The sequence below is a fragment of the Rhipicephalus microplus genome, chromosome 3, assembly GCF_043290135.1.
Source record: "Rhipicephalus microplus isolate Deutch F79 chromosome 3, USDA_Rmic, whole genome shotgun sequence".
NCBI lineage: Eukaryota > Metazoa > Arthropoda > Arachnida > Ixodida > Ixodidae > Rhipicephalus > Rhipicephalus microplus.
Window position 1 is genome coordinate 186,743,807 of NC_134702.1, and position 21,077 is coordinate 186,764,883.

Consider the following 21,077-nt stretch of genomic DNA (forward strand, 5'->3'; position numbering starts at 1 on the left):
CACGCTTACTTCTGGCAAATTGCGCAGCCAAATACAAATTATGGTCCACTTCAACCTGCTTTTTTAAATTCACTACAAAAATTATTGTAATAGATAAAATCTTGCACTTTTGGATAGCTAGGCGGGCTAGGTGGTATCACATATTGAATAAAATTTAGGCACAAATAAACAACGTGGGCGAAGAAGGGAAACACAGACAAAAAGCGTTCATCCATAACTGCATTCTTATTGCGCGACAGAAATTTCATTCAGCGCTTCGCGCTTGTCGCAAGTAGTTGAAAGGCATACACTCGAGGTTCGTGTTCAGTATCGGTTGATGAAAAGAACTCCTTGTCATGCAATGGTAGAGATGGTTCGGTTAAACATATGACAGAGTTCTTTTTGATGAATATGCCACCAAGATCTCTCGCGCAGTGTAACACTGGTGACTAAAAAACATGACTTCGCTTGCAGAAGTTTGCATTGGTACGTCTTACAATGCAATTGAATTCACTAGCAGTTCACACGTATAGCAGTTTACCCGTGTGAGCTTAAGCTTCCCTGCGAACAGGTTTGTTGGCAGTATAGCCCTCGCTTCAATATAGCGATCTGTAATTTCTTGTTGGAGCATTCAAAAATTGTTTAATTCACAATCGTATTGACCTGTGTAAGTTCAGTTTTATGCAAGCGTTTTGCGCGCATGGTGAAGAGCGCGTTTCGTGTGAAAATAGATGACCTAGAAGATACAGGGTATCTAATGCACCGTATCACATTGGGGAGCTAAAGTTCATACGCGCCTTTAACGAGAAACACAGTCTTCCTCCCCCTTCCCTTACAAAATCAAAATGGCAATATGACTGTTACATATCATGTATTATTGCACGTCCCCTCATAAAACAAGGAAGGAAGGAATAAAGGAAACGGACAGAATGACAGATTGCAGGGAAGTTGCATCTGGTTGGCTACCCTACACTTAGGGATTAATTAGGAAAGGAGAAATGAATGTTGAGAGAATACATGGGATGAGAGTGAATTTTCTTCAGCACTTCAGAAGCGATGGAGCGCCTTTATGTGCTCCAGCGTGGACAGAAAGACGCAAGGTTATACAGCGGTAAATGTAAACAGCGGTCTAAGACATGTTTTTGTATGGGGCTGCTTTTCAGAGTGGTATATCTAATTAATGGACGATTCTGTCTGATTCGAAATCAGCGCTTCAAGCTATTCATTCTTGCTTAAGAAGAGGCCAATTTTACGAGTTAACGTTAGGAATCGTCCAAGCATTTGTCACTACACCCACCTAATCGGCCGTGCGGACAGCCCAAATTGTGAACGCTGCCAAGTGCGCGAAACGATAGCTCACATAATTTGTGACTGTGCATTATACGTGGCACAAAGAGAAATGCTAACTGCAACGTTGGCAAGCATTGGACGAACACCATTAAGTGAAAGCCACATATTATCAGCAATGAGCGACCAAACAGTGTCAAAAACTGCTACAAAGGCTGTTCTAGACTTTATAAAAAGCACTGGACTAGAAACTAGACTGTAGGGTACTATACAAAGTGGCTACTGTACATACGCACCACCTCTTCTTGTCCCCATCATCACCCTTCATCCCTCTTTCTTTCCCCTTTCCCTTATCCCCTGTGTAGAGTAGCAGGCTAGAGCGAACTAGCTCAGGCCGACCTCTCTGCCTTCTAATAAATTCTCACTCACTCACTCACTTGGTTCTTGCGGTGACGTGTGCATCGGTCGGACTGGTCGTTCCGTTAACACACGTCTTAGACAAGGTAGAGATTCCCGGAAAGGCACATCTTCCTCTCATTTTGCTTGCCGTTGTCAGACATGCTCTGTTTGAAAGATTTCTGAGCCATATTGTTTCTTTACCCGCACCAAAATATGCGAGTAATGTAGGAAGCATATTATATGAAAAAACACTGTGATAAGTGCAAGTAAAGCACCTCGATTTCCGCAGTCGTTTATCTAGTTTTTCTGTAGTCGTTCATCCAGTTTCTTCTGTACGCCCCCGTGATCTTAGCCCCTTAGGAAGGCTCTCCAGCAAGTAGGCGATGATCTATAGCGGAAAAGGCGCCACACTCAAGCGTTGCACTTGCCCTTGCAAGCTCAGAGTCAGTTGGAGTTCGCATTACTTTTTGAGGGCTGCGCGTAGGCGCTTACAAGCTACGCCACCCTTAACCACCTTTAAAAGTCCGTAATTGATATTTAGGACGCCTTTTTTTGAACGCGGCTCGTACGTCCAGTAGGCGAGTTTTCCAAGAGTGACGTCATGAAACTGCATGTGTAAGCAGCATGCCTTTTATAGGTAATATAAAGGCCTGGAGCAGATTTTTCGAAAACATTAAGAATACTACAAAACATTGCATGAAAATCATTTGGAACCATAATAGTGCGAATCGCCTATAGTCATGGGCATTTGTCTTAGTTGGTACTACTATCGACGAACAAGTGTTTCTAAGAGCTTTTCACAGTGTCAACAGTCGCATAAAAGTATTAGGGAAGAGACAAGAAAGATGAGAAAGATGAAAGAGAAGAAAAAAAGCGTAGTGGGACAGTGAATTCACTGCAGCGTGTACAACTCCACATCAAGTAAGAGGCGTTCACACATACGCGTCGTCCTTAAGAAACACAAAAGGGTCTTTACTGCCTTGTGGACTGTCGAGGGATGTTGACGGTGCTGTAATAATATCACCTGCACAAAATTAGGGCGCTCATCCAGTCGCCGCAACACGTTCGCAAGTACTTGTCTCTCTGATGCAAATAGAGGACAGCGGCACAGCAGGTGTTCGATATTTTCATCAGTGCCGCAAACATTGCATGCCGCACTGGGCAGCCTTTGTTGAGGCCTCTAGGTTAAAAGATGAGCCGTAGGGTAGCCAACTGGATGTCTTTATGGTTAACCTCCCTGCCTTCTCCCTTTCAGTGCTTTCTTCTGCCATCTCATAAGCGATGTATGATCGACAAAGAAACCAACAGGAACTCTGTCTGTGTAAAGGCAAAATTTTTGTTTAAGTGAATAAAAACAGAGCAACAATAAAAACTAAGCATTTCGAGTAAGCTCCCAATAAATAAACAAAAAGCTAACAATAGATATGAGGTCATTTTCTTCGGTGACGGTTGCCTCAACTGCGAGAAATCTGCTTTGGCAGTAGAAAACAAATGTCAACCACGCCAGTTCAAAATGAAAATGTAAGCGCAGCGATGTAACTGTGCACAAAATATTGCATGATATCAACAGCATGGTACATGAGCAAATGACCAATCACGTGTGCCAAACGGAACTCATCCAAGATAAACTTGAAAAGCGCACCATGCCAAGTCCCTCTGTTCCTCACTATCCTGCGAAGTGGAACATCTTCCTTATGTGTTTTTGCCGAGAAAAAATGCACTAAGTGTGTCCAAATGATAATCAAAAGCTTTTTACGGCGAGCTGCAAGATTCATTTCGTCGCACAGCGGTTTCTTTTACACTAGTCAGAGAAACTTTAGCTTTACGAAAATGTTTCCTAATCGCTGCATTCCTTTTCTTTATGCAAAACCGCATCGCATTGCTACAAACAGTTCTTTTTTGTCAGCTAGGAGGAGTGCCATGTCACTTTTTCGCGGGTATTCTAGCGTGTTTGTATTATGTTTATTTGGTTTCAAATTATGCCTGTTCTGCAACCATGTTTTTTAAAGTGAATAACTGGAGGCTTGCGTGCGCATGACATTCTCCTGTCTGGACAGATGGAGAAATTTCTCGGCAAGTTGTTCGCAATGATACTAGGCGGTATACACTTAACGATTTTCCTTAAATCACCCAAAAAGGACAGAACTTCAAATTAGTCGCGTGAATGATTTGCTACTAATTCTAATGAAGCAGGGTCGTTTGCGCAGTCGCTGCTACACGGTCATTTTCGATAGGAATCAAGACGATCGTGATCTCGCTCCACAATCACAATTTGGCTGCTGACGTGGCACCAAATTCGATCCAGAATATTCTGTACTATGTGGCTGCGAAGAACTTCTTATCGCAATTAAGAACTCTGATCTGGATCAACCCTGATCGTGATCAAGATTACCTGTGTGACACCGGTATAATAAAACTTTGTCTATTCTACGAATTTCGGTGTTTTCCTAGACATCATGAGTAACTAGCGCGTAATATTATACGCAATTGAAAGAGTCACACAGTGCATGCTAAAATCAACAGAACAATGATTTCGGCAAGTTGGATTGTAGTTATCTCTAAAACATCACATACACACGAGAACGAAAGGATGAAACAACTATATACCGTTGTTTCTTCCTTCTTCGTCATGAAATTCTTGCGCTGTTTTTAAGATGCATGCTGAGTTTGCCGAAAAAGAAACCTATTAATACAGTTAGTTACCTGCGTGCGATCGAGCAAGAAAAGGAGTGGAAAGATGATGGTTGAATAAGTAACTCTGATGCTACTCATAAGGCAGACAACGCTAAACTTTCATTACACAAAACACATCAATGGCCGGTACTGGCACACGAGCTTAAACTTTCTGTAACACTGATTTCTGAAAGATCGCTCGAAAGATGTATGAGTAATGACTGTGTGTACTTCTTAGTTAAAAAGAGTTCTTGCGAAGTTTTTGAGTTACGAATATGCATGCAGCTTCGCTTACTGAATTTCCGCGATGGATGGCGTAAAAAACTACACGGTGGGAAATTTTGTGCCTGCATTTATTATAGTGTTTTCTTTTCTTCGTCAATGGCTGACATCGTTTTGCAGTGCTTATGTGCTTGAAAATTAAGCATATCAGCCGGCGGATACTCACACAAATTGAAATAATGCGTACTCAATTAAACAAAATACTGTAATAAGCATCAGAAGTGTCTCAAATATGACAGTAGCAGATTTTGTTCATTCCGGTGGTTAGATGGTTCTTCGGCTGCTCTAACTTCTCCGCAGTTATATCACAGTTACCTCAAATAACGTCATTTGCTTGATCGTTTGTTGATTAGCCTTAACTAAATAAAAACAAGACATTAAAATACACTCCTTACGTTCAATTATCTCATTGCCACACTTACACTGGTTGCGCAATGACTTGATGTTTAGCGTGTCAGGGATGTTATCCTCTTGCCGCTTGTGGACAGCGGCATATCCTGACGCTGGTATCCATTTACTGACACGCATCGCTCAGTTACTTCTCTTGAATTACGAGCCGATACGATTGATATATTACTTCTAATAAATAAATATAAAATTTGTAATAGTGATTCGAAGATGTTGAACTATTATAGGTAGGTAGGTAATTAACTTTATTAGGATTCAACGAGGAATTGCTGGCCAGGGCTAGGCCTCCAAGAGCTGTCATCCGCTGAGCATCGTGCGATCTCTTCGACGATAGCCCCGGCTCGCTGAACAGCCCAGATTTGGTCCACTGTACTAGGGCTCCGAAGGGCGGCTCGCCACCACTCAGCCTGTCCTCCTGGGGTACACTCACGCTCGTCCGAATTGTGGCGGCAAACACCGCACTCACACTCCCAAGGTATATGCGCCATGTTGGCTGTCTCGTGCCCTCACCACGAACAGCAGGGTGACGGGATAAACGAGGGACACAGTCAATGCAGGTGTCAGGAATTCTCAAATTTGTCGGTCTGCAGACGCCTCAGATCAGACGCCTGAGACCTTTCTAGCTGCGTGTGGGGTGGTGGGTAACGTCGTCGCGTTTTTCTGTGATGGTTTTGGATCCATTAGACCCCGTATTTTATTTTTTAAAGATGTTTGAATTTAAGTTCTCAACATCGTGGGAGAAAAACCGTCGTCTCTACGTCACTGGTTAACGCCTTGAGCAGGAAACCCGCGCGACGCTTGCACCAGAGTAGTTGTTCCAGTTGCGTCATTTCTGATTGCCTGTATCTTTGCATCTACATCTTAGGATTACTTGGGGCTTCTCGCAAGGTAGCGGTATCAAAAGCAGGCCACAAAGATGGAGCGTGACGAAGACACACAGGGGTGCTAGCGGAAACCACGCCGGCCTGTTCGCAATTGTCTGGAGTAGTTGTAAAAAAAAAAAAAAAACTTTCGCAGAGCCGTGAAGGTCGAGTTCTGAGAAACAAGACCTCGTATTTTCAAACAACACGTGTTCTGCCCGATTACTTTCGCTACAAGAGTGTGCACAGACGAACCCTCACGGCTAATCGCGTTCATCACCGACCAATCACAGGACAAAGCGATCCCGTATGCCGTCATAGCAGGTGCATTGCTGGGAAGAGTGATGAATACAGCGCTACAGTTACTGCAGAGAATAGTTTTGAAGGGAATACTGTTGGAGTTAATTCTGCAAGTAAAATTGCGGAATTGACTGGTGCTACTTGGGCTGCACGAATGCGCGTGCATCTTACTGTTGATAGTTTGTAAACGAGTTGTTTTGGCGTGAATTGCTCGCGAAAGTTTAGGGGGCCTAATGCAAGCAACAAGTGTCCGCCTCTATTTCTGTAAACGTTAAGGATCCCATGTTGCTCAAAAATTTTCGGGGCCCTCCATCTATGACGTCCGCCCCATAATCACATCAATACTTTGGCGCGTCAAATCCCTTAAACTCATAAGCAAAAAAATGATATGACAGGCAATGCTGAAGGCCAACAGTAACACGAACTTTCACAGATTGTTTGTTACTGTGACTTGCTGCTTCTACATACTATATTACAGTGAAAGAGATGCAGCGCCTCTTCGCTATCCTGTCACCAAACAGGAGCGCGAAACCGGGGCGTGGGTGCCTGATCGCGAACTACAACAGAGGGAAAACCGCGATTATAAGATAATGTTTTCTCAACAATAACTTTGCCGGCAGAGCATAATCCGTGGTCGAGATTGGACAAAACACAAGACCGTGCGTTAAAATGCGCCAACAAAACAAGTGGCGTCCTGGATGTCAATCCAAACTTTTCACACCGATCACACCCATACAGACAATTTTTCATACCCTGAGAATAGACCGCATCGGGCCATTGCGAACGGCGACCGGCAGTAACTGGTTTAATGTAATCAATGTGGAATACATGGAAAGGTACAGAGAGGTCACTATTGTGCGTTCAGTTGCCGCCAGTTATGCCTTAAGCTGCCTTCTACACCACCAGAAGCTCACGCCCAGTAGGTGGACCACTTTCCTTAGTTATCTCTGACAAGCGGTAGCTGGGAATTGCGGCAGCCTGTACCACCCACAAGTGAGTGGTCTAACATTGAGGTCGAACCAGACCATACGAGCTTAACTCGCGTCGCATATTAAAAACAAGTTCAATAATGTCGATTGTGAAGAGCATTGCAAAGCTACCGCATATGGAGTCAATAGGACGTAACGACTTTACAGCTGATATTATGGGCAGCTGGTATTGACTAGAACACATACTGTAGTGCATCTAAACCAGGACTCGGAAAGGCGCAAGCAGGGTGGCCGCTAGACTTTAAGTGAAATTTTTATTTGCAATCAACGACACATTAACTCATAACAAAAAGAACGAGAAAAAACATTCAAACTAATTGTAGTGCCATCATTCTGTCATCGTGCTGCACAGGTGCAGCTCATGCAAGAAACCTAACAAAAAGCTAATCTCTCTCTCTCTTTGTGTGTGGGAAACTGAGGCTCCACCTAAGCGCCCCTCTGCCTTTCGGCGTATGTGAACAACCGTAGAAATATCTCGCCAGATATGGTTGCGATCCAATCCCAACACCTGCGTTGCATTATATGCAGAGGCGTGCTCACACCGCTTACAATAGTTGTCGAAGCCCTCTTCTTTGACCCCTCCCCGCACCCACGGCGAGCGATGATACCGCTGTACGGGGCTTTCTTGGCTGGTAATTTAAGTGACATCCTGTCAATGCTACGTAATATTTCCGGCCAGACAAAAGGATGCTGTAAACAATGCCATCAATAGAAAAAGCTAACCTAGTGACATGTTTCTTTCATCGTAGTTGCCTACTTTTTTCAATAATAGCGGGGCGCGACCTCCTCAGCTAGCCAGTATAGTGCTGTGAAAAGACCGTAAACACCGCATTTATTGCTCACTTTGTTTTCTCAAGCAATTCGTTTGCTGATGAATGCACTCAGGTGATAGAACGAAGGTTGGGAGATTCAATCAAAGACATGGTAGCCACATTAAGGGGAAGGCGAAGTTCTAGAGGTCCGTATCTTGAGGTCAAGGTGCATCTTGCCGAACACTATGTATTTGAAATTTTTGTACCGCTCCCCTACGGCATCTCTCATAATCATATCGTAGATGCTGGACGCAATAACTCCAACAGTTATTATTGCATTGATATTTGTATGGCCAACTTTCAAAATTTCGCACTACGCTCTCTTTGGACGCACCTGTACAGCTTGGATGTTAGGATGAACGTAGGACACTTTGCTGCAACACACAGAGTTGTGCACAAAGATGGTGCATGTCGCGCAGGCACCAAAGCCGCCACCCCGCGTTATGGCGGTGATAACGTGTGGGTGCAACGAGGTACAGCATTCTCTTCGAAGAAACAATGCGAGAATGTTCGAAAGGCCCGATTTTGTTAGGCAACGCCCGGGTGTAACACGTAGCTTGAGCGGTCTTTGGCATCAGACTCTAGAGCAGACAAGGACAGATGAATGAGCCTTGTGGTGCTTGGGTTGCGGATTTACAATTGAGTTCACATGAAACCTCTAGTAGTGGGATGTGTGTGTGTGTGTGTGTGTGTGTGTGTGTGCGTGCGTGCGTGCGTGCGTGCGTGCGCGTGTGTGTGCGCGTGCGTGTGCGTGTGCGTGTGTGTGTGTGTGCGTGCGTGTGTGTGTGTGTGTGCGTGTGTGTGTGTGTGTGTGTGTGGAGAGTTACACCAGCCGCAGCGTGGCCGATTGCAATGATTCACTCCGGCGCTGCCACGAAGACGGGGAGATAAAACCACAATAGGGAGCCTAGTGAAACATCTGTCTCTGAAATAAAAAAAAACAACTCATGCTTCCGTGACACTCGGTATGTATCATACCACAAAGCACAAACGCGATACCCACTCATCTAAGAAGATAACAGCATCACTAAAGTTGAAAGGTGTAGTTTAACCACCCATTTCAGACGTACTCTACACAGTGTGCCGCGAAGCACATAGGTTTCGGCACCCGGCTGCCAACCCAAAAAGGTATAAATTGCCAGTGTCCTTTAAATTGGCCAGCCTCGTATCATGGTTCCAACATGCAAGGCACACGCGCATAGTATTGTTATATAAACACATCGGGAAAATGCTTGCGTATTCTACATATTGGATGCCTGTAACTCTAGCTGCATTTAAACTTTAAGCTCTTACACTATGCTCTTGCTTCCCTGCCTCCATGGTTCCATTTAGACCAGTAGCCATGAGGGGGGGGGGAGGATGCCTTAGCTGCCCTTCTCCCTAGCCAAGGAAAAAGGGTGCGCTTTACTGAGAATAAATAATGAATTTACAGGGCTTAATAATTTCCAAGCCTTATAAATTCATCAAGAGAAACTATTACTGGCAATAGGCCTGGCTCCAATCATAGGTGCACCAAGCATCTTATTGTAGGCATTCAATGCGTGTTCAGCAACGTTATCCCCGCTTTTCACGCAGGCTTATTTGAAGAATTTTGGTTGTGTGGCAGCACAATATATGCGCTTGTTATATTGTGTAAGCATAATCTATAGATTGTGAGCCGTGAATGTTATTTCCGCCACCATGTTCTTCTTTCCATTTCAAGCCGTCTCGCGGAGTTGCCTAGGCACCGAAGAGGTACGTGTCCGAGTGAGCCACACTAGTAAGCCGGCGTTTGCGTCTCGCCACGCCCTGTCAAGGAAGACAAATTTTGCGCAATACAGAGAGGGAACAAAACTCGGCTGCACGTGTACTTTCGATTAGGCACACGTCTACGCTCTGCGGCCCGTCCCGCCTTTCAAGCTGTCGGGACTTTGTTGAGACCTTCATGGGGAACGTGAAGGCCCCGTCGGCGAAGGGTTGTGGCCGTCTAGCACATATACGGGCAGGACATGTTACTTTTAGTGACAGTGCGATTGCTCAGTCGCTTTGAAGCGCGGCTGGCACCGTACCAAAGATAGCAGGTAAGAAAGTACACGGATAGTTATTGGATAGAACGGAGAAAAGAATAGCCGTATACTCTACACTAAACCCCCTGCTTGTTCTGATTCAATAGTGGTCTTTCGACGGGCGTGGGTGTGTGCAGCGTCGACATTCAATATTCAAGGGTACTGCCGACACGCGGCGGGCAGTGGTCCGAGAGAGCTTCGATGAGTCATTTAGGAGTTTTTCTTTTTTTTTTTTACCTGCAGTGCATGGCCCGTGATTAGAAGTGCCCCTCTTGCCTGGTCGCCATGACTGTCCCAGACCAGGCGTCCACTCTTGCCGAGAAAAAGAACGGGTGTGAGACTTCGCCTACGAGCAATGCGAGAAAAGGAATACCTCGTTACGGGCCCGACAGCGTCCACAGCTGGATGACGGCAGGTGAGATTTCTTTATTTGTCCATTCTGGTATAAGCTGAATTAATGAGTGACGTCCTGTGGACCATGTATACGCGAAACATACTGCAGAATGCTAGTGTAATGATTTATACATAGGTATTGCAATATATTTTTCACAGTCGTCTCTATGTTTCCCGCTATATACTCTTTCTAATGAAAGCTCAATAGAATTGAGTAACATTTATTTAATTGAACGCTTAGGTGCACAGATGGTGCACTACTGGGTCCACAATTTAAAGGTACGATTGATATTGATAGAAAACCCAGTTTAACCAGATCGTTGTTGAAACGTTTCATCTGTTTCGACTTTACTCCTTTTCTGTATACGCACGTTATTCTTCTACACCATGCTATGCGAGCCCGCCATTAGAATTTCGTCTGATAGTTGTAGTCTGAGAAATGTTCAATGGAGGCCTATTATGAAGACTAACTACTCTGCATGAATTCAAGCTGATACTGCCATTTCACCAAAGATGCACACTTTCTCAGAATTATTCGCACAGTAAGATTACTCTGTTTACATCTGTTCTGCTTTTGTAGACAACATGCGTACTGTGTTGTGAATTATTCTAGGAAAATTCATGGTAGCTCGTCCTTCGTACTCAGAAAATAGCTTTGAGATACCACCGATTTGTGTGGTCTGTGCTATGAGAATGGAGTGCGAACAGCGTGAGCCAAAAGCGCAACGGCAGCATCGCAGCGCCTGCAGTGTTTGTTGTGTTTGCATTCAACCTTCTGTCTTTGTTTTCGATTGGTAAGGTGTATTCGCAAGTACTGTGCCAAATTTAAAATTGCCATGTACCGTTTCGAACATTTCATTCCATGCCAGCCTTCATTATATGACCCTGAGGGAATGGAGTATTTACTGTGTTCTCCTACTCGCTGTTTGCGGTCCTAGTGGGCATGACTGACAGTGAGATGTAAGGTGCATGATGAATGGTGCTTTTCTGGCGTTGCTGAAGAGTACCTTTTTCGTGCTGAAAACGACGTCTCCATAAAGCAGCGAGTCCACGGACAAGACTAGTGAGTGTACGTCATCGCTTAATTCACAGCAAGCTCTTCCGGTATGCATAAAATCGCCGTAGTTGGCAATTTTTCTTACGACTAAGCGTAATCAAGCTGTCAATAATAATTGTTACTACATATTACAATCAAACAGTACATATCTAACAATAATGAGCACGAAAGAAAAGATTGGGCAGTAAGGAGTTCCACTGAGGCCTTTGCGCATTATTTTTTTACGTACGAGTCCCCAGTAAAATTGAGTGGGTGCGAGTACCGCGAGTGCTTCACCAAGAACATTAATTTATAAACTTGCGCGATGCGCATTTTCTTTGTGCATGAGTAGCTCGAAAGTTTCGGCTGCTTGCTGAAATTCTGTTCTTTTAGGCGTTTTCACTTTTTGCTCTCTCCCAATTACGGCCCTTTACACAGTGTGATATAAATAAAAAAAATTAATAAATAAGTAAACTTTGCGGATGTACCCTTTGTAAACTTAACTTCGCGGAGCGCTTTTGAAGCAATTTCTAGTGTAGTAAGCAGATTATCGGCTGCACTGCAAAATAAGATATGGAAGAAAGGCGGTTCTAACATTACTGGCAACTTTACTCACATTAGGTCAAGGTGTAAGTAACGTTGCGGAAGGGCAAAAAAAAATGCATGGAAGTGCATCTCGTCACTGAGCCTCGAGCTGACAAGCCGCATTGACGTGAAGAACTCCATTGAAGTAGTACATACTTGCGGGGTGTTACATCTTCAATCATTTATAGCATGCCATAGTGTAATGATGTCAGCTGCAAACGTTAATTTGCAAATTAGTACAATTCTTTTGTACTTCATTTACAGTAAAACGACTATGCTATTTGTGAGTGTGTGTGCGTGCATGTACACGCGCCGGGGTGTGTGTGTAAACTCGCACTTGCTTGATTTGCAGGAGCATGCGCCCTTGCTACATTTTTCGGCGTCGGTGGACGAAGGTCGAGTGGCTTCTTGTACGTGGCCATTCTGGACACCTTCGGCGCTACCAGAACACAGGCTGCATGGCCCATCATATTACTCGGTGGCGTGCTGCTGCTAACAGGTTCAGTCACATGAGTTTACCTAATATCTACAACGGTGCAACAAGAATGACTGCTCAATATCCCGCTGTCTGAGTTTGGCCCTATGAGTTATACTAAAACTTATGCCCACAAGTGTTGACATAAGCAAGCGCTTTCAAGATAGCCTGGCACGAAAGGAACATACAAAGTGCACTGCATTCCCTTTGCACATTTGTATAATTGGCCCGAAATCGCAATTATGTGAAACCTAATTGGGAGGCAATCACCACGCAAAATGTTGCAAGCTCGAGTAGTATGTACTAAAATGAAAATATCTTGAAACGAAGGGACCACTGCGAACAACGCTAGAGCTTGTAAGGTGGGCTCACACAGAGGAACGCAGCTTATGATTGTACATGACTATACTATTCATTGGAAAGCAACGCTATTGGATCAGCAACTTCATTCGTAGATATGAATATCAGTAAAACTGCCAAAGCTAGCAAGAAGTTTATCAAATCGTTTAACTGCTTATGACTTGTTCGTGCGTCTTGTTAATTAATTGGCTGATAAATGTTGACCTTAATGCACGAATACCTCATTCGTAGTTGCCACGCAAGATTCACGTGCACGAATATTAATAACGGTGAACTACCAGATACTAGAGTGTTTTGGGAACTTGATGAAAAATTAAAAACTAGACTATTTTGTGATCATGAGCTGGCAAGTGCTCATCTATAGAAGTTGAATTGTGTGTAACTGATTGTCATGCATGACATAAGGATTTTGAAGCCCCGCGTGGCGATGTAATGGCTAAGGTACTCGGCTGCTGACCCGCAGGTCGCGGGATCGAATCCCGGCATTGGCGCCTGCATTTCCGAATGAGGTGGAAACGTTTTAGGCCCATGTGCTCAGATTTGGGTGCACATTAAAGAACCCCAGGTGGTCGAAATTTCCGGAGCCCTCCACTACGGCGTCTCTCATAATCATATGGTAGTTTTGGGACGTTAAACCCCACATATCAATCAATCATCAAGGATTTTGAATATTCTGGATAGCATCTGGGCTAATGTAGAAGGCGCCTTAAATAAGGCCATGGTACTGTTTAGATCGTACTACATCTAAAGCGCATTCTTTCGAGAGGCAATTCAGGTAAATAGCGTATTATATTTACGTCTGTATTTTCAGGTCTCATTGCTGGGCCGTTAGCGCATCGGTATACTCCACGACCTGTGGCGATAGTCGGCGGCTCCATTGGAGCCCTTGGACTCATGGTTTCGTACTTCGCCACCAACACTGAATACCTCGTTTTCAGCTTGGGCATTGTCCACTGTAAGTAGACTTTAAATATTTATTGCATGAGAAAATGCTAATAAACACGGACTTCGATGATGTCCTATGCATTTCATAGCAACTAAACGATCAATTTTTGACTTGTAGGTGCACTTGCGTTGCCTATAAACTCTTTCTTTGTTAAAGTACCTTGCTTCTAGTGAGAAAAACAGAAAAAAAACCGTAAATTTCACAAGAAGTACCAAAAATATTGCTTACATTTATTAAGACAGTGCACAAAAGACTTTGACAGGCTTTCATAACGTAGGGGCGCATTAATGATGCTGGAAAGAGACAAGCATGAAGCACAACGATACCCACCTGAATTCAAGAAGATAGATTTCTTAAAGCCAATAAACAGAGCGTGCATTGTACCGTTATGTGTACTGTTCTTTCTGTAGCTTTGTTGCTCTGTACTGACACTATACGAGAGAAGCTCCCAGCTATATGCTCTCGCTGAATCATCGAATTGACTCTAGAATGGTCGACAAGAGTGGCGGTGCGGGCTTGTTGGTGAAACATTTGAAAGAAATTTATGAAAGAAATTCACCGGCAAAATCAAGACACACGGCCGTAATTCCATATGTTCACCAGCTGTCACATAATCTTAAGAAAGTGGCCCTTCGGGACAATATTAGGGTGCTATTTTCAGTACGCGATGAACTTGGGAAATTGTGTGTGCTGACAAATCCGTCACGTGAGGAAAGGGTGTTGTGCACAAAAAGGCATACACACAAATTTGTGGAGTGCATTTTGTTCGTCATTTATCTTACTCTGTTCACGTGTGGGAAAAAATATGTCAGCCAAACCAGTAGGTGTGTGAATGAGCGATTGAGAGAACACGATTACAAGGCGAATAAACTGCTGCCAGAAGGTTTTCTCGCTCTTCACATTCACGCGTGTGGCTGCCGGCCTTTGTTCCAGAGTACAATCATTGTTGGTCGGCATAAGGATAAGAGGACTCGGTTGATCACAGAAGCCGAACTTATTGATGCTCTTGGAGATGTATGTATTAGCAAGCCTTCAATTGCCTTGTCACCCAAGAAACTGGCGTTCCTGCGTACGCAGAGATACGTGATTTTATCTGTGAGGTTTTTTGTTGTCCTATTTATCGTTTTTTCTTGTAGGTAGATGGCATTGTCGTGCATGTATCTGAATTACACGTGCTTATCTGCTTGGTCGCCTGACGATTATGGCTTAAAAGCAGCTTGGAGGTCGAAAATAAACATGTTGTTGATAGTAGCGCTCTGTCTTCTCAGTCTATACTTTCCTGTGTTTGTTTTTTCGCCTCGCGCTACATAAATTCCTTTCAAATTTCTTTCTTTCTAGAATGGTGTTCGAGATAATGAATCACTCAACGCCACGATATACGACATATACCTTAAACCATGTTCAAGCCCTCAATGAGCGCGTACAATCTATATATTGACACAATTTAAAAAATTTAAAAATGAAAACTCTTATCTGTATATTCACGTGCGTAGTTGCGAAGAATACTGCAGCTCCCACTAAACACTCAAGGCTAGAGAAGCAATTGAACTGAGCGGAACCTAGCTGGTCTGGAACCTTAAGAGGTTATGCTTCGTTTTAATACGTCATGTGAAGTTACGCTTCCTTTCGATACGTTTCACAAAGCGATAATTTATGCTAGGTTTTTAGCAAGGCACCACTAAGTCGATGCTGCGTTTGGTTGAGTTGCTCTGCAACTCAACCAAACGCAGCAAAAACTTCTGCATATGATCTGTTTCGAGTCTATGGAAAGCCACTTCTGGTTCAATAAAGCTAGATTCAACAGAACCGAGCGTTTCTTTATGCTTTGAAAATAGTACCTTTTACATGAAAAAATACATTCACGGTTAAAAAAAACCATCAAAGTGGTTACTATTGAGTGTACATCATAAGTGGAGGTATCTAAGTCTTGTTTTTGCTTTCTTTGATTTGCTACCTGTTCACCACTAAAGTGTAATATTACGAGCGTGTGTTCGCAAATGTAGAGAGGTGACGTGACGACAAGTACAGTGTTAATGCAATTATCTGAAAAATGAGTAACATTGTCAGGTAAACTTCTACTGTGAGCGTTGACAACCCACATCATTATTATTGCGGGGATGTCGTGTCTACCTCAACTACGTCTCAATACAGGCACATTTCAGCAACATTCAGGCACATGTAACTTGGCTTCAGCCTGCCAGCGGTGCTGTGAGGTGGTTATAGCGTTTTTTAGACCTTTGTTGTGAATATATTGTGTTGGGCTCTCTAGGTGATAAGTAGTTGTGACTTTCCAGAGTACAAAGATCGTAACATCTTCTCTCGTTTCAGCAATCGGCAGCGGTATGCTGTTTGTCGTTATTCCGACTGTCATCAACGAGCACTTCATTCGCTACAAAGGTCTTGCCATGGGAATCAATTTCGCTGGTGCTACGATGGGCACATTTGTTTTTCCAAAGTTCCTCGAGCTGACGACCAATCACTACGGCTTTAAAAGTGCCCTGCTGCTCTTCGGTGCTCTTTGTCTGAACGCCGTGGCTTTCAGCCTCTTTCTGCGTCAGCCATCATGGCTGAAGAAGAAGCTGAAAGAGCAGAAGGACAAGCAGGCCCAAGAGAAGAAACTGCGCAGTGTGACTGACACTGCTGGCCACACCGAAAAAGCCAGCCGCAATGCGATTCCAAATGGATCGGCAGATGGCCACGCAAGTGCGAAAAAACAGGAATTAGTGCCAGGATCATTTCGTCATGGCCTTACCGTGTTCTCGTGTCCCATGTTTTACGTGGTGATGTACTCTTACATTGCGTTCAGCTTCGCCTTCGAGTGCTATATTTCCCTACTGGTTGATTTCGCGATTGACCGTGGAATAAGTGTTTCACACGCGGTGACCGTGCTCTCAACCAGTTCAGTGGCTGACCTGGTCGGTCGGCTGACACTTCCGGCACTGGCTGACAGAGGATACTTCACTCGTCAATCCCTGATGACCATCAGCTTCGTGTGGATGGGATCTCTGTACATCATGCTTCCGCTAGCGGAGAGTTACGCTGTAGTGTTCGCAATGGCGACGGCGATTGCATTCTGCATCGGCACTACCGTAGTGTTATTTTCTGTGCTGTGCGCGGAGTACGTCGGCATCGAAAGAGTGTCTATGGCGTATGGCATGGTGTCAGCGTCCGCGGGGATGACGTCACTGGGAAAGCCACTCGTAATTGGTGAGTATTGGCGTCATCGTATGACGGTATCCGATACGCTCTTGTGAGTTCAAGAAGTTGCTTGTGGAGTTCAAACCATGCTGCAAATTCTCGGAATACATAAAGAGGTCGCTGCACGTGTAATGGAATCAGGCGCCATGCCTTCATCATGGCCTTTAAAAATGTTACAAGCCCTACACTAGCAATTTATGTTGCGTAGCGTCAACTAACGACGATCATAGGTTGTCATAATTATAGTCAGTATCCAGACCCGTATTATATTGTGTGTATCGGACATGAGTAAATTTATCATGCGCACCCCATCACTCGCAATGCAATAAATACGAAATAATGCTGTCTAACATGTACACATGTTGTCACAAGTTTACTAATACCTTTTCGTTTGCGTAGGCTAGGCAACCACGCTTATTTCAAGGCGCCATGGTGCAATAGTAGTTGCGGTGTGTGGCTACCGAAAAGAAAGATGTAAATTCGATTGCGACTATGGCTGTCGCATTTCGCCATAGAGGCAAAATGCTACAGGTCTCTATACTCAGTTATAAGTACACGTTAATAAACTCATGTGGTGGTCATCTTCGGAACGTCGTGTCTCATGATCATGTCGTGGTTTCCAGCATGAAAACCCGCCAACTACCATAATGAAAGGCTTCCTTAATTGGTTGGTAGGGTGAACGACAAATTGAAGGTTAGAAAACTGGTAGACTGCGAAAACTGTCCCTACTATTAAACTTGTGTTTCCGTCAGGGCTCTGTAGTTTGGTGCATTACCTCCAGACTTAAGGCCTTTGTCATAACTTTCCATATTTTCGAATGAATAAAGCACTGTCATTGCTTTCGACAGGATGATACTGACGTGGGTAGTGCTGGGAGCTGTTAGATATGTAATTGGCAAGTAGCAAGTTCATTGAAGCATAATTTTTGTTCCGACATTAAGGGCTATTTGAAAGCCGGTTGGGCATCTCCAGAGCTTCGGGTTGCCCATTAAAGTGATCGACCGAAGTATTCTTGAACGAGGAAGACCTTTGAACTTGGTTTCGTTATGATTGTGGCTGATCCAGTTATGAGTTGCTCATGTGCACCAGCAAAAAAAAAAAACTGCAAGCCAGTTAGTAGGAAGCCGTATTGCAAAAACATGTACTTTGCCGCTTTTATTTAGAGTATACTCTCAAAATGTGCTTCATTACGCTCTTATACAGGCTACTTCCGGGACAAGGTGGGATCTTACGACAACTTGTTCCGCTTTTGCGGCTCCGTAGTGACACTGGGTGCCATCATCTGGATCTTCGTCCACATCAAGCTCTGGGCCACATCTAAGCACACGTGGACATTGGACAACGGCACGTTATGTGGCTCTCACGAAGCCAAAGCGAAGAAGGGCCAGCCTTAAGTTGTCGTTATCCGAGTGTTCGTTGACGTTATCCGATGAACAATTCATGTGCGTTGCGGGCCACATATGCATTCATTTTCCCACCAACGCCCCTTCCTTCGCGCCTGCTTTATGTGCATGCAGGCCGGCTTGAGCGCGTTTATCAAGTGCCACATTTGAACGTAAATCAACTGCTTTTTTGTGATCATGAAGGCGGTAGGTCCGCGTAGGCGAAATCGTTCTCGTCGCAAGCGCATGATGAAAGGATTGGAACCATGACCTTCTTTGATTTTGTGCACAGACACACAAAAGAGATATGTTCACGAAGCCGTCCCACAAAACTAACCCTCTCTAACATCAATCAAGAGTTTTCGTAGTTCTTTGTTCTTTCTCGTGGCATGCTTTGTCAACATGCACTTCCACTCGTTTGAATGTACAGTGCCACTCCACCACAAGTTGTATAGCTACAGTGAATGTTGCGAAGATGAAAACACAGAGTGGGTGAAGACCACGAAGGTTTCGGGTTCTAATAGACTAGCTTATTACTTTTCTTGGCCCTCATGTATTGAGAGACTGTGCCAAAGAATAATGGCAAAACATATCAACCCTGCTGGCCCCCTGCTACTTTCTAATGAGTTGATTGCCTTGTAAAGTAGGCGGGTGCTACAGCGGTATTGCTTGTATGAGGGGACACATTTTCAATTGTTTCATAGTGGAGTGTGCCCACAAAAAATGTCACATAGAACATATCTGCGCATTATTCTATAGAGGTATATGAGATATCGCAGACCGTCATGTTATCCGTGATAATGTATGTGCTTCACGCATATCTTATCAGTCTTTTAAATGGCAGTTGCTGGACTTCTGCGTTAACTTGAGAGTGAAGCGTTCAACAATTCCTTGATTCAAGGAAGTATAATAAAGAGAAGACAACGTGGTTGAGTCTTTCAATACACGTGTACATTATGTGAGTTTTTCAGTAGAAAAATACACCGAGAGTGACATGTCCGTGTTAAGGTGCACATATCAAGAGCATTGGGCACGTGAGCACCACCCTTTCGGTTGGATCAACCGAATACGTCTCGACGTTCAGTCAGCCCAATCCAGCCGATTGCAAGAAAAATCAATGACTGTTTTTTTATATGACAAGTCCAAAGTGATTTGTTTTATCACGTTCACCATAACGTGACTGGGAATCTTTTTCATAAGGGTTTCAACAAATACATTTCCCGTTTGTGAAGATAAACATATCCCGCCAAAGCGTAGCACGCAATAATAATTCAATTTATTATAAGAGTCAGAAACTAGTGACACAGAGCTGAAGTTTACCTGCCGGGCCAACTTTCATTCTTCATACTGTGGGGTTTCGGAAAGCGACTAGCCCGGAAACCCTCAGGGAACATGACGAGACAAACTAGATATCATCTTGTCTCCACCGATGCTCGGCCGAAATTTCCCGTTGCCAGCAGCTGCTGACCGCGTGCCACGAACCCACCCGCGCTCATCGTCCTCCTCTGCCACGTTGGCGGTGATCGCTGCATACTGTCCTCCTCCCCTCAGAAAGAGTGGAAAAGACGGTGGCTATTTCACACCGGTAGTCTATGCAACTGTCTTGTCTAACCTTGGCATGACGGACTGCACATGGCACACACGACCACACATCGGCAACTCGGCGTTCATTATTCCTTTTCGGGTCAGCAGTTGTCGAGGCGGCAGAATGGTTGCTACTGTTGCCCGTGGTTGCCTTTTAGGGGCGACGCTTCTAAGATGTGGGTCGTGCGTTCGCGATGTATGCAGTAGTAGTGCATCGTAGTAGTACGTAGCCACCTCCACAGCCGGACTAGGAGCGCCACGCGCACACTCATTAGAATTGAGGAGGAAACCCGCGCATGTAAATCATGAATAAAAAAGATAGTTGTTTCTGATAGAATAATCTACAGAGGAGAGTATCGGCGACATAATCTCCGAAAAAAATTGCCTTGAAATTGATGCTTACTTTAGAAAACTAGTATCAGAACGACGCACTTTTAGCACTATTTGGCCAAAAAGGGTTGCCTTGTTCAACTCACTGGGCGTAACTTCCTTGGTTTTAGCAAGCTCTAGTGAGGGTTGGGCCACAGTGCCATGAACAAGAGGTGGTTAAAGGTAAAAACTAGGCATGAAGCGCATGCGTAAGAAAGTGCACGCGTCCCGCGACTCTAATTCGGCCCTGCCACCTCTTGTTTAGTCCTCGAAATGTCCACTGGATGGTGGTACTTCTTTCTATATCATGAATTTATGATGAAAATATGCGAGATGGCCATATTTGAAGTGTTCACTACATGGACGGACGAATGGACAGACGCACGGACAGACGGACAGATGAAGGCATGAATGAATGGACAGGCGCATGAATGAACGGATGAATGCACTGACAGAGGCGCGGACAGACGTACGTACAGACGCACGAACGGGCACACACAGATGGACGGATGCATGGAAGGATGGATGCACAGATGGATGGACGCACGGATGGATGGATGGACGCACAGACCATCGCACGGATGGACAGAAGCAAGAACGAATGATTGGACGGAAGCGTGGACGGACTGACAGATGCTTCACCCCACTCATCATGATGCCTTCCGCGGATATGCTGTGATTTTTTTTTCTTGTGGAACGCTTGTTCCTCCTTGT

At 44.4% G+C, this 21,077-nt stretch overlaps 1 protein-coding gene across 2 annotated transcripts in view; it reads left to right on the top strand.

Annotated features, from left to right (window-relative positions):
- The window catches only part of LOC142761602 (monocarboxylate transporter 9-like), a 62,828-nt gene extending 43,476 nt beyond the window's left edge, over positions 1 to 19,352 (top strand). For both annotated transcript variants that reach the window (XM_075890628.1, XM_075890629.1), the window contains exons 2-6: positions 10,278 to 10,449; positions 12,401 to 12,547; positions 13,695 to 13,838; positions 16,158 to 17,036; positions 18,232 to 19,352. In XM_075890628.1, coding sequence (XP_075746743.1) covers positions 10,320 to 10,449; positions 12,401 to 12,547; positions 13,695 to 13,838; positions 16,158 to 17,036; positions 18,232 to 18,422 — 1,491 coding nt within the window. In that variant the 5' untranslated portion in view covers positions 10,278 to 10,319 and the 3' untranslated portion in view covers positions 18,423 to 19,352. The remainder of the gene's footprint in view (positions 1 to 10,277; positions 10,450 to 12,400; positions 12,548 to 13,694; positions 13,839 to 16,157; positions 17,037 to 18,231) is intronic.
- Positions 19,353 to 21,077: the final 1,725 nt, after the last annotated feature.